Below are 13,894 nucleotides of genomic sequence, written 5' to 3'. Positions count from 1 at the left end.
TTTTTCTTCATCAGGTATTGAAAAAAATTTTCGCCGCATTCTGATGGCAGCTCTGATTGTTTTAACCGCATTCTGCTGGTAACGCTGAAAAAATTAATTTTCACCTTATTCTGTTGATAGCGGTGAAAAATTTGCTTTCACCGCTTAAGCGGTGAAAAAATTTTCACCGCAAACTGGAGAATGCGGTAAAAACAAATTTTTGAGCGCTACCAGTAAGCGGTGAAAAAAAAATTAACCGCTAATCTCACAAAAATTCAACGCTATCAATGCATTCGACACTGATAGATGCGGGCGCTTTCCGGTGAAAAAAGTTTTTGTTTTCACCGCTATTCACCTCTAATCTTATATTTTTTTTTACCAAACCTCGACCCGGTAAGTAATGCTAACTTGTCTCATGTCACTTATAATCGTTTTTTTCACTCAATGCCTGCATTACACTAAAGTTTTGACTTCATCTGTTATGAAACTGTACGCTTGCATGATGTCTTGCTTGCAAGATCTTCCAAAAAAGTTGTATCTCCAAAACTTCAAGACTGTTATTTAACGAGAAATTGTAATGCCCGACAGGATATGAGTAAAAATGCCAGATTTCTAAAGATCTTTTTTTAAGACAGGCTACTAAGCAAGATTGAATCACACCGCAAAGGCTGACTTGAGTTGTGTCAGTCAAATTTGACACAGCAAGTAACAAAATTTTGTCTTTTGGTATGTTAATATAGGGGACTTACAAGAACTTTGCGGAAGTGGGTGACACTCAAAATGCAGGCTAGTGATATTGAGCGTGACCGAATTCCGTTAGGGCAATAATCATTTCAGGTCTGCCTTTGCTTTGTAATTTATTTAAACTTCCAACAAGATAGATGAAAGATGTTATCATAGTGTGTTAGCGACCAGGTGCTCCAGGTGACAAGTCTACAGGGGCTCAAAGGTATCTTATCTTTCGTTGTATGTAATCAGCCTCCATAGATCAATAACTCAAACACTTTACACGGTAGCATAAATTATTCTACGCCGGAAAAAAGCAGTTTCGAGCTACAGCTAACGCTACTTATTAAAAAGTGTGTACACTGAAGTCTTGAATAATTTTTACTTTTATATATTAAATTTAATTTCGAGCATCAACCAATATTACAAATTTTGAATACTTTCAATATTACGTTTAAATTTTCGTTTATTTGCATAAATTATTAGCACTACGTGTGAGTATGATACCATTATCAAGAACATTCAACGACACCAGATTGTAAATTGGCTGTAGATGAGTTTTCTGTTAGGAAACGTGAAATCAGATCAAAACGCGAAAACGGATCAAATAAATAAATCAAACCATATCAAACCAATCCTCAAAAAGTGAAATCAGATCACATGTTCCTCAAAACGTGCAATCAGATAAATAAATCAAATCATACCATAGATTGGATCAATGTTATTTTGATAGTATTTTGATACATATTTGGTATAAACTACAGTAAACAGTATGTGATGTAACACTTCTGACAGTATTTTGATAAATTTTTTGATACAACGCTTTGTATTGGATTGGATACTGCCCGCAAACGAGATCAGAAAGTGTAAATTGGCTGTTGAATCGCGACCTGCTCCTGTTGTTTCTTCTCAAGGAATTCGAGAGAGACCTCGCATACGACGAAGTGGTAGTGGCCACCGTGGCACTGGAAGTCGTCAATCCCCACATACCTGATAGAAATCGACAAAAGCAAAGTTAACCAAAAAAAACATTGTTCAGCGTATTGATACAGTTTGTTTTGCACTTTGCTCAGCTAACAATCAGTGAAACACAGCCGCGAGATTGTCGGAATCGCTGCGTAGACGTGAAGTAGAGTACAACCGATAACAGACACCAATAAGTTGAAAAGTGATCGACGCAGCTTAAAAACCCATAAACTGGCCTGTGCCGACTGTTGATGATGCATCAATTCAAGAAGGCCAAACCCAATATTACAAAACTTGAAACTCTTCCCGCCAAAAAAGTGGGAACTTGACTTCGTCCAAATAACACGTGTAAAACATTAACTATCCGATAAAAGAGACTGAACTTAACATTATCTTACTGAATTTACATTACTAGAAACGTGTTCTCTACACATAGAGTACATATTTTTGGTGATTTTTCTGTGCGAATTTTTTTGCAATCCTTCTGATAAACATATTTTTCTTGCTCACAAGCATCCCCCTTTTTCCGCCCGCTCTAGTGAATATAATTTGAGTTTTTTTATGACAATTTGGTGGTGGAATTTGATTTACACAGTTACTGGAATTCTAAAAGATTTACTTGTTGGCGGAATTCTGTCTTGTTGGTGTTCTATGACAATGGGTATTCAATGACAATAGGTATTCTATGACAATGGATGTTCTTTGACGACATTTTTTTTACTATACCAAAAAAAATCAAAATCTGACATTTTTTTTTGGAAAATATAGGTTTCAGTAGTCACCTAGAGAAGGCCATGACATTTGTTTTTGGTTTCAGACGTTACCGCAGATGATCGCCCTAGGTCTCAGACGTTACCTAAGAAGTCCCGTTCCCCCTTAAAAAACATTGATCCAGAAACTGGTATTTTTCACCATAGCTTGAGCAAAGAAGCAACTGTTAGTTTTCTGAAAGTTCTGGCAATATTTCAAACTTTTGGACAAAAAAATTACTGATTCTTTTGCAACTTTTCGATTAAAAAAGAGTTGATAACAGTTTAAACTCAAGCGCATCAAAACAAAAATCGAGTGTCGTTTTATCTTGTTAGAAAAGGACACGCTTGCTAACAAAAAAAACTGCAAAAAGGTTTTGATAGAAAAGTTTTACCTTTTCAGAATCAGATATTAAAGTTTGTTGGAATCTTTTTCAACTTTTCGCTTTTTCTTTCTTGATGAATGGCTGCACTTTTATTGGAAAGAAAAGCTCTTTGCTAGTTTAAAACAGCAGCAATAAAATCGTTAAGCAAAACAAAAAAGTTTTTGCTGCTTTTGCTAAGTAATTGAAAAGTGAAAGCTACATGAGCCAGAATATTTAAAAACAATTGATCAAAAAGCAAGCTGATAAGCGAAATCATTTTGTACGCTTCCTGCAATTTTCCAACTCAGATAGCAAAATCTTGATCAAAACTTATGTCAACATAGCTTCTATAAAGCTCAGATTTTTCTTTTAATTTGTCCTCTGTCTCAGCAGTTACAGTTGAAGTCCCTTTTTCCTTGGTTACAGACGTTACCAATTAGATGAAGGAAGTTTTTCTCCAAAGGTCACAGTAGTCACCAACTGTCACAGTAGAAAAACTGGTTTCAGACGTCACCTTAAAAGATGATGAAGATTGATGATTAAAGACAGTTTCATATGTTACCTTCACATAAAAGATTCTTCAGTTTTGTGTTCAAAACAGCAAAAATAAAAGAAACAGTTCAACAGAAAAGATCTCACTACAAAAAAGTTTCTTTGCAAGCTACCTAATTTGTGTTCAGTAGCTCGTGTTGCCTGAACGCATCGCCTTTTTCCTAATTACGAATTAACTGAAGTTTTTTTTCTATTCCCTGCTCAGACACACTTGGTTAGGGTATCATTCACTTGAGGGAAAAAGAAACATCTGGAGTTTAATTGTGAGCAACTAACAAAAGCAAAAGTCCTCGGTCTAATGTAACAATTATTTAGTCATCCTAAGTTTATTGGCTAAAAATTCATAAAAAAAACTAGCAATTATTTGAGTCTGTTGAAAAAAACGGTTTACGTTCACACGTTCGAGAGTTTTCCGTTTTTCTCAAACAAAAAATCATAAAGCTAGATTTAGCTTCAATAATATAGTGTAACTGATTTTGGAGGGATTTCCTTTGGGTAAAATTATCAAACAAAACATTATTATATCTTATTGTTGAATTGGTGTTGGGCATCTCAAACCCCTTCCTTCAAAAAAGTTTCGCCGCGAGGAAATTTTCAAGCTGTTTTTACCTATCTCCAATTAAGAAAGAAAGAGAAAGAGATCAAAACAGCAAGATGACAAAGAAAAACACTGACCTGCCAGATCGCACTGAACATTTTTAAGATGTCAGAATTGAATTTCAAGAATCAACTGGAGCTTCTGCAAACCGCAATTTCACAGAGCAAAAGTTTTAGAACGCTGACTCCTCTAATAAACAACATCAAAGAAACAAAGGAGGAACTGAGAAAAGCCGCTGAAAAAGTTTTCCTCGAAAACCCTTATCCAAGCACAGTTTCATCAATAACAGAAAGACAGTCAAACCTTCTCTCAAATTTGCAGATCTTCGAACAAGAAATCAATAGCCTGGATGACAACGGACAACTCAGACAGTCGTCCACAAGATTACGAGATGACATTAGCGTCAGTTCGAAGTGCAGCTCACGCTTTCTTGACTCCAACAGATCATCGCCAAAACGAACCGAGAAGTCAACACAGGCGGTTCCGGACAACAAAAATGAAGTTAAAGCTCTACTCCAACCTCCACCAATACCTCCCAGGACAAAGCCTTCCCTCTTTTTGCCAACAAACAGCAATACACAACCACTTATCAAAATTTCTGAGAACTAGTCAAACCTTCTCAGCAAAAAAGTCCAAAGCGAACCAACAACTGGATACATCCACAAATCCGTTTGCCTTTGAAACAATTCAAACTGACGAACTGAATTCCAACGCATCAGGAGACATCACATTACTTCCAACAAAGCAACCAATAGACGTTTCGTTTGAGGTTGATGTAACCTCCAACAAAAAGTTTGTTGATTTTCAAAAAATTCAAACGTCAACAGCCACAATCACAAGTTTTGGCACTAAACAACATAACACCAACATTTCAAATACTAAACAAAAAGCTGAACATATTTCAGGATATAGTGAAAACAATGTTGAGCCTAACATAACTCAACAACAGAAAACACCCGCTGAGGATACGTACCCGCAGACGTGTCAATTTGGCAATGAAATTAGTATTCAGAACAAACCTTACAATCGGTTTCCTGTACCTAACAATATTGATAACATGTCGACTTTTACAATTATCTCCCCTAATGCCATTCAACAGGTAACAGGGCCATATGAACAACCCCAGGAACCCTTTTTATTAATTCAAGCTCAACAAACTCATCAAGTATTTTTGAAAAACCGTGAAACACAGATCGGTTTAGAAAGTTCTACTTCACAAAACCAATCGGAATTTCAAATTCTTTCCACTACAAGAGATAATATAAGTGGCAAACAAACAGTGCCAGCAGTTGTCAGACCAAAAACGAAAATTCATGAACCGCGACTTGACTCAGGAGAACCTGACATCAATGTACAAAGTCTCAAAGAGCAAGTGTGTCATATTCAAACTCAGAATGTACAGCAAACCGTCATGAGTACAGAAAAGATTCACAATTATCAGTTTCCTCTTGGTACTATGGCAGAAACTACGATACCTTTAAAAGTAAGGAACAGTTATCCCACAGTACCGGTGTCCAATTCTCAAATGAATACTCAAATAAACACTGGTACTTCGCAAATCACAATGACGTCAGACGAAAAGGGGAATAATATATATGATGCAAATCGAGAGCTGTTAAACCAGCCTTTTAACATCGGAACTCAGTCGCAACGAGGAATATTGCGCACAATACAGAAGATCAGATAGCTGGAAGTTCACGGTCTTGGCCGAATTTACACCAGCAACAGCTCCTCGGCAACCACTTCGTTCGCAATGAGATTGAAAAAAACATCGAACCAAGTCTTTTTGTACAACCGTACAGGACAAAAACAATGAATGACTGTAATTCTGCATCAGTCAACCAGTTGCTATGTCTACCAAATTCAGACAAAAGGTACACAGATCCTATACAATTGAACCACAGACCCCCTGCCACAACAATTTATAACAACAGCAATACCTACCAAAATGTAATTTCCCAATCGCTTGGTCCAACAGTTGCAATGTTTAATGATAACAGCAACCCAAAACCTTCGCATTTTGCTCAATTACCGCAATGTCTGCCGCCACCAGTTCCAGAAAACCTAGGCAAAAACTACATTGCCAACAAAGTTGTAAGTACCAAGCAAGCCATCAAACTACCATCACTCTCACTGCCGCACTTCAATGGCAACCTTCTGCGATACCATGATTGGATTAACAATTTCTTTTCTATGGTTCATAATAATACTGGTATAAATGACACATCGGATCACGTATCTCCAAACTCGTGTCTGGAAAAGCAAAGCAAATCATTGAGTCGTACTCCTGTAACCCAGCATATTATGAAACAGCTCTAAATGAACTGATGAACCATTTTGGAGACCAAGTGTTGTAGTGAGCGCCTTTATAAATCAACTCGAGTCATGGCACGCCACTGATTCAAATAATAAAAAATCATTTGTCGCATTCTCAAATTTTCTAAAGCGCTTAGTTCAAATATTTGAATACTTTGCTTCCAGGCAGACCTTTAGAATTCCACATTGCTCAAAAAAGCGAAAGAAAAAGTGCCTTACAATATTTTGTTGAAATGGACGGAACATAGGCTCACAACAACAGCTGAACCAGCTTCACGTCGTTCCTTTCAACAATTCTTAGAACTTCATGCTCAATTTTACGATACCATCAATCGCGAGCGAACCGTTACGTTATTTAGACAACAACAAAACAACGTAGACCACGTCAAAGACTATAGTGTTCCGATGGCTCACTATAAACCGTCATCACAAATAAATAACCAAAACTTATTTGGCAAAGACAATTCTAACGCTATTTTGCAGCCTGCAATTAAACCACAAATAACCACTTCTAATAGGGAGTGGTCATTCTCGGTAACTATCTCAAACAACGCGAAAGCTAACGGAAAACTGCAAAACAACCGTCATTGCCCCCATTGCAATAATAATCATTTTTTGGCAACTTGTCCCGACTACTAAAAGCAATCACCACAAGATCGATATAAAATCGTTATCAAAAACAAATTGTGGACGAATTGTTCGCGCAATAATCACCTCAGACAAAATTGCTCTTCACAAAAGAACTGCCAGTCCTGCAACGGCCGACATCATTCTACTCTACACGAACCTTCAAAACAAGTGAAACGACCGCCAGCAGCATTATCCACAGGACCTACTCCATTTAGTCCTACACAGCATCCATCAAATGAAGTGCCAACAAGCCAAAACAACAACAATACTGTCGCTATGGACAATCTTTTGGTAAAACGAAGGAGCCAAATACTCAGAGGAGTAACCTCGATCCTCCTTCAAATAATCAAAGCTTCTGCGCTAATAAAAATCCGTCTCCTCCGAGAGACTGGCTTGAACAACTACAGTTGATGCCGGTGTCTTTTGTCAATGGCAACAAAGCCTTTGATACGTATCCACTCATAGATCATGGCAGCCAGTGCACATTCTTGCTTGACACCATAGCGAACTTTCTAGCACTTCCTTGCTAACCGCAAACATCAACTACACTCCAATACGTGAGTACCCAGAACGAAATGCCACTCTCAAAGATAACAGCGCCAGTCATTATCACTCATATAAATCATTGAGACAAAGCTTTGAGACATCGTGCATACAGCACGCCAGCAATGAACGTCACACCAAACAACATATTTGAGTTGAATCAATTATGTGACACATTTAATAATCTCCGCCACATACATTTCCCTCAGGTTGCTGGCGGCAAAATTGGAGCCCTGCTAGGTGTAAACACTTTCGATTACACTCATCCAATCGAAGTAATACCCGGAATCATCAATCAACCGTTTGGTGTGAAAACAAAACTGGGATGGACATTAGCTGGGGAGTATGAAACTTCTCTCCACTTTTCAGAATCAACAATTAACCATCAATCAACAACAACTAAACCATTCATTTATCATGTTTCAAGACAGCGGACGGAAGAACCACATTTAAGCGAATTAGTTAAGCAATTCTGGAAAATTGAAAGTGAAGGAACCCAAGAAAACTGTTCTGTTCTTTCAGATGAAGACAACGATGCCTTAAAAGTTTTTCAGAAAACTATCAGACATAACTCTGAGCGATATGAAAATGGTTTTCCTTGGAAAACGCCTTGCCTTTTGGAGAACAATTATTACTGTGCTCTTAATCAGCTGAAGTGCTTGGAGAAAAGACTCGGTAATAATCCAACGCTGAAAGAAAAAAACGATCAAACGCTTTCAACAGACTTAATCAAAAATTACATAAAACCAGTCGAAATGACAAAACCTGAACCTGAAAAATATGGTACCTGCCTCATCATCCTGTTCAAAATCCAAACAAACCGGGAAAAATTCGACGGGTGGCAAATGCCGCTTCAAATTATCGAGGACAGTCATTGAACAGCAACCTCCTAACATGACCAGATCTCTTGAACAGCTTACTTGGCATATTGCTACGTTTTCGTGAACATCCAGTTGCAATACTTGCAGATATTGAAAGTATGTTCATGCAAATTGCTGTGAAACAAGAAGATCAATCTGCACTTAGGTTTCTCTGGTCGAAAAACAATTTTATAATGCAATATCAGTTCATTCGCTTGATTTTTGGGGCAACTTGTTCGCCTTCAATGGCCATCTTTGTCCTAAATCAATGCGCTAAAGACAATGCAGAAAATAGTCCCAAAGCTTTTGCAGCAATAACGAAACAATTTTACATGGACGACTACGTTCATTCGCTGCCCAGTTGATGCCGGTGTCTTTTGTCAATGGCAACAAAGCCTTTGATACGTATCCACTCATAGATCATGGCAGCCAGTGCACATTCTTGCTTGACACCATAGCGAACGTTCTAGCACTTCCTTGCTAACCGCAAACATCAACTACACTCCAATACGTGAATACCCAGAACGAAATGCCACTCTCAAAGATAACAGCGCCAGTCATTATCACTCATATAAATCATTGAGACAAATCTTTGAGATATCTCGTGCATACAGCACGCCAGCAATGAACGTCACACCAGCCAACATATTTGAGTTGAATCAATTATGTGACACATTTAATAATCTGCGCCACATACATTTCCCTCAGGTTGCTGGCGGCAAAATTGGAGCCCTGCTAGGTGTAAACATTTTCGATTACACTCATCCAATCAAGTAATACCCGGAATCATCAATCAACCGTTTGGTGTGAAAAACAAAACTGGGATGGACATTAGCTGGGGAGTATGAAACTTCTCTCCAGTTTTCAGAATCAACAATTAACCATCAATCAACAACAACTAAACCATTCATTTATCATGTTTCAAGACAGCAGACGGAAGAACCACATTTAAGCGAATTAGTTAAGCAATTCTGGAAAATTGAAAGTGAAGGAACCCAAGAAAACTGTTCTGTTCTTTCAGATGAAGACAACGATGCCTTAAAAGTTTTTCAGAAAACTATCCGACATATCTCTGAGCGATATGAAAATGGTTTTCCTTGGAAAACGCCTTGCCTTTTGGAGAACAATTATTACTGTGCTCTTAATCAGCTGAAGTGCTTGGAGAAAAGACTCGGTAATAATCCAACGCTGAAAGAAAAAACGATCAAACGCTTTCAACAGACTTAATCAAAAATTACATAAAACCAGTCGAAATGACAAAACCTGAACCTGAAAAATATGGTACCTGCCTCATCATCCTGTTCAAAATCCAAACAAACCGGGAAAAATTCGACGGGTGGCAAATGCCGCTTCAAAGTATCGAGGACAGTCATTGAACAGCAACCTCCTAACAGGACCAGATCTCTTGAACAGCTTAATTGGCATTTTGCTACGTTTTCGTGAACATCCAGTAGCAATACTTGCAGATATTGAAAGTATGTTCATGCAAATTGCTGTGAAACAAGAAGATCAATCTGCACTTAGGTTTCTCTAATCGAAAAACAATTTTATAATGCAATATCAGTTCACTCGCTTGATTTTTGGGGCAACTTGTTCGCCTTCAATGGCCATCTTTGTCCTAAATCAATGCGCTAAAGACAATGCAGAAAATAGTCCCAAAGCTTTTGCAGCAATAACAAAACAATTTTACATGGACGACTACGTTCATTCGCTGCCCACTATCACTGAAGCGAAAGACAGTGTAATGCAAGTCAAAGAATGCTTCCAACGAAGAGGTTTCAAATTGACCAAGTTCTTTTCTAATTGTCCCGAAGTGCTGGAACAAATTCCATGTGAAGACTTAGACGAGTCAAAAGATTTCACTCGCGTATTAGGACAAAAATTGAATTTCGTTGATGATAAATTTTTCATAAGACCATTGGAAGAGTTTCCAAAGAATGCAGCTATGTATAACCAAACAAAACTGTTGAGTCATGTTGCGTCGATTTTTGACCCAATCGGTATTGCGTCACCAGTGACTATACGCTTCAAGATTGTAATGCAACAAATTTGGCAACTGGGTTTAAAATGGGACACACCGCTACCCGAGAAATTACATTAACCATTGGAAAAAATACTAAACAGCTATTTCGGATCACCCCCATTGAACACTCGCGAGCACTCAGTTTTTTTGCAAGTTCACAGGAAATTGAACATCAATTGCACGTCTTTGTTGATGCGTCTACTTGTGCTATGGCAGCAATAATTTATCTACGAAGTTATGAAGATAACACCAAACAAACAGAAACCAGCTTCATAATCAGTAAATGCAAAGTAACTCCTTTAAAATTGTTGAGTGTTCCAAAACTTGAGCTTGAGGCCACAATAATCGGGATACGACTACTGAAAACAGTTCAAAAAGAGACAACACTGAAGATACACGATACACATTTTTGGACAGACAGTCGAGTTGTTCTTGATTGGATTGTTTCAAAGAAGAAACAGAAACTGTTTGTCGCCAACAGAATCCGAGAAATACACGAATCTTCAAAATCCAATCAATGGCATTATAAACCAACAAATCAAAATCCTGCAGACCATGGAACACTTGGCCTAGAACCAGAAGAAATATGTTCTAAATGGTTAGAGGCTCCTGATTTCCTAAAGAAACATTACTCCGACTGGAACTCCGCAAACAAAATATTTTGTTCACACAACGAGTACATCAAAACCGAATGAACCAGTCATTGACCCAACCCGTTTTCGATCTTGGACAAAACTGCTGTTAACACTCGCAAATATTTACAACCTGCTCTTCAGAATTAAAAAAGAACGAAATAACAAAGAGCAGTACATTGCAGACGACATCAACCAAGCACACAGTCACTTAATTCGAATTTCACAGGAAAAAGTTTTCCATTCAGCTATTCACTCGCTAAGAAGAGGACTTAAACTAGACTCTAAATGCAAGATTCGAGCCCTAAATCCGTACTTAGACAAAAACGGAGTACTTAGATCACAAGGCCGACTACAATTTGCTCCTGAAGAGTTACAATTAGCTATATTACCAATAATTCTTCATGCCAAAGTCTCAATAACACGCCTGTATCTTGATCATGCGATTAGAATTTGTATACACCAAGGTACCGAGGCCGTCAAAGCTTTTGTTCAACAGAGATACGTTGTTATCGGCCTCAGGAAAACATTGTTAAGCATCCGATTTCGATGTTTTTTGTGCTGCCGTTTTGATGCCCAAAATATCCAGCCGTTGATTGCGCCATTACCAGTGTGCAGGTTTCCTGATACTCTCTCGCAATTCCCATTTGCTAATACAGGAATTGATTTCTTTGGACCTTTCTATATCGAAGACACCAAAAACAAACTCACCAAGTACTACGGCCTCATTTTCACATGCATGGTCACAAGTACCGCACATCTTGAGTTATGCCCTGATTTAAACATGGACACCTTTCTCAACGCCCTCCGACGTTTTGCATCACGAAGATGTCAACCAAAACTTATTCTGACAACGGCAAAACATTTGTCGGGGCAAACGAAGAGTTGAAGCGATGCGTCCGTAGTCTCGACAATCAACGCATTGCCTCTGAACTTCTTATAAAGAACACAGTTTGGAAATTTAACTCACCATACGGACCACATTTTGGTGGTGCGTGGGAACGGTTGATCCAAAATGCTAAACGGATCATTTTGATCATTCTAGGGAGCAATAGGCTTACATCAGATGTCTTCCACACCATCACGGTTGAGACCGAAAGCATGCTGAACTCTCAACCCCTTACACATGTGGCTGACGTACCAGACAATGAGCTAAACGGATCATTCTGATCATTCTAGGGAGCAAGAGGCTTACATCAGATGTCTTCCACACCATCATGGTTGAGACCGAAAGCATGCTGAACTCTCAACCACTTACACATGTGGCTGACGTACCAGATAATGAAGAACCCATCACCCCAAATCAATTCCTGGTGCAGACAACTTACAATTCACTGCCACCAGGAGACTTTTCGTCAACCATGCCAGCATCCTTCGAGTCGTGGAGGAACGTGCAGCAGCTTATGAACCACGTCTGGAGACGCCTAGTTAAAGAGTACCTTCCCACTTTAACGAAGCGAAGCAAATGGTCCGAACAGTGTGATTCGTTGAAAGTCAATGACCTGGTGTGGATCCTCAAAGACCTCACTCCCCGTGAGATATGGCCCCTGGGACAATCTGTCGAAACCTCGCCTGGAAAAGATGGATCTGTACGCGTTGTCAAGGTAAAAACATCTTACGGTACGTACGTCCGCCCCGTTGCAAGTCTTTCACGTGTTTTGGCTGATTAGCGATTTTTTGCTCACTTTTTCTCGGAACGGAAATCTAGGCAACGCGAGCTACCCTCTGGTCTCTTGGTTACATCATTCTCCCCTTCTTTGGTTGAATTTATGGGTTTCCTCTCCTCGGGGCCTGTTGATAATGCATCAATTCAAGAAGACCAAAGCCAATATTACAAAACTTGAAACTCTTCCCGCCAAAAAAAGTGGGAACTTGATTTCCTCCAAATAACACGTGTAAAACAGTAACTCTCCGATAAAAGAGACTGAACTTAACATTATCTTACTCTGAATTTACATTACTAGAAACGTGTTCTCTACACATAGAGTACATCGACTTTAACTTAGCTGAACCAAATCTCTAACTTCAAAGTTGTAAAGTACAAAATTTTTTTGTTGAGTCAATTTAATCACGTACGAACTAATCTAATCATGGCCCTCGGAGCGGTTTAATTTAGAGGGGGTTAGCTTGCGGAGTTTTTTATGGCTGCAAAAAGTTGTGACTATAAAAGTGGTTCGAAACGGTGATGTTCATTTGCTCGTTGGAGGACTTCCGGAGTCAATGACGCCCCAGCCAACTACTACTCACTGAACGAAATCATTTTTCTACCAATCATTTTCAAACAAGAGCGCAAACAAGAAAACCAAATCTGATAACAGTTAACCGAAAATTCATTACAAGTTGCGAACTGCCAACTTCTTGAAATTTCATCTCTCCCCCCCCCTCTCTCTCTCTCACTCACTCACTCACTCTCTCTCTCTCTCTCCTCTCTCTCTCTCTCTCTATCTCTCTTTTTCTCTCTCTCTTTGTGAGCACAAAAATAAGCCGAAGTTCAAGTAAGCCTACATAAAATCGCGCCGAAATTTATGTAATAGTTATCTAATCTATCAGAAATAATACATTGTTAACCATTACAATCATGATTGCGCATTATTTTATAACTGGCATGTACCCATGCTCCTTGGGCTTTTCAACTCGGGCTTGAACCCATGCTCCTTGATTAGCAGCCATACTTCTTACCGCTGACAATACCGATGCGTTTATTTTGCCTCTAGTACTTTATGTAGAACCATTAACTTGTTCAATCACTTTTTTATTTGCTAAAATGCATGTTTAAGAATGCTAAGACCTGTGCTGTTAAGGGGCTTTTACATGGTGGCATAGCGCTTTACAAAACACATCAATTACGCTACGCTGCATTTTTAAGAAGCGTTAAAAACGCAAAGATTAGAGGCCTAAATTAGTTGACTTAGTATTCGACATAGTGGAAGATAAGAGACAGGACAAAAAGAAATT

General features: G+C 38.7%; 1 protein-coding gene across 1 annotated transcript in view; it reads right to left on the bottom strand.

Moving 5' to 3' along the window:
* Positions 1–1,063: 1,063 nt before the first annotated feature.
* The window catches only part of LOC142345310 (uncharacterized), a 17,696-nt gene continuing 4,865 nt past the window's right edge, over positions 1,064–13,894 (bottom strand). The window contains exon 2 of the mRNA XM_075397301.1: positions 1,064–1,695. Coding sequence (XP_075253416.1) covers positions 1,563–1,695 — 133 coding nt within the window. The 3' untranslated portion in view covers positions 1,064–1,562. The remainder of the gene's footprint in view (positions 1,696–13,894) is intronic.

Source organism: Convolutriloba macropyga, chromosome 9, assembly GCF_964194025.1.
Source record: "Convolutriloba macropyga chromosome 9, txConMacr16.3, whole genome shotgun sequence".
In the NCBI taxonomy this organism is placed as follows: Eukaryota; Metazoa; Xenacoelomorpha; order Acoela; family Convolutidae; genus Convolutriloba; species Convolutriloba macropyga.
This window is presented reverse-complemented; position numbering and strand designations above follow the sequence as displayed.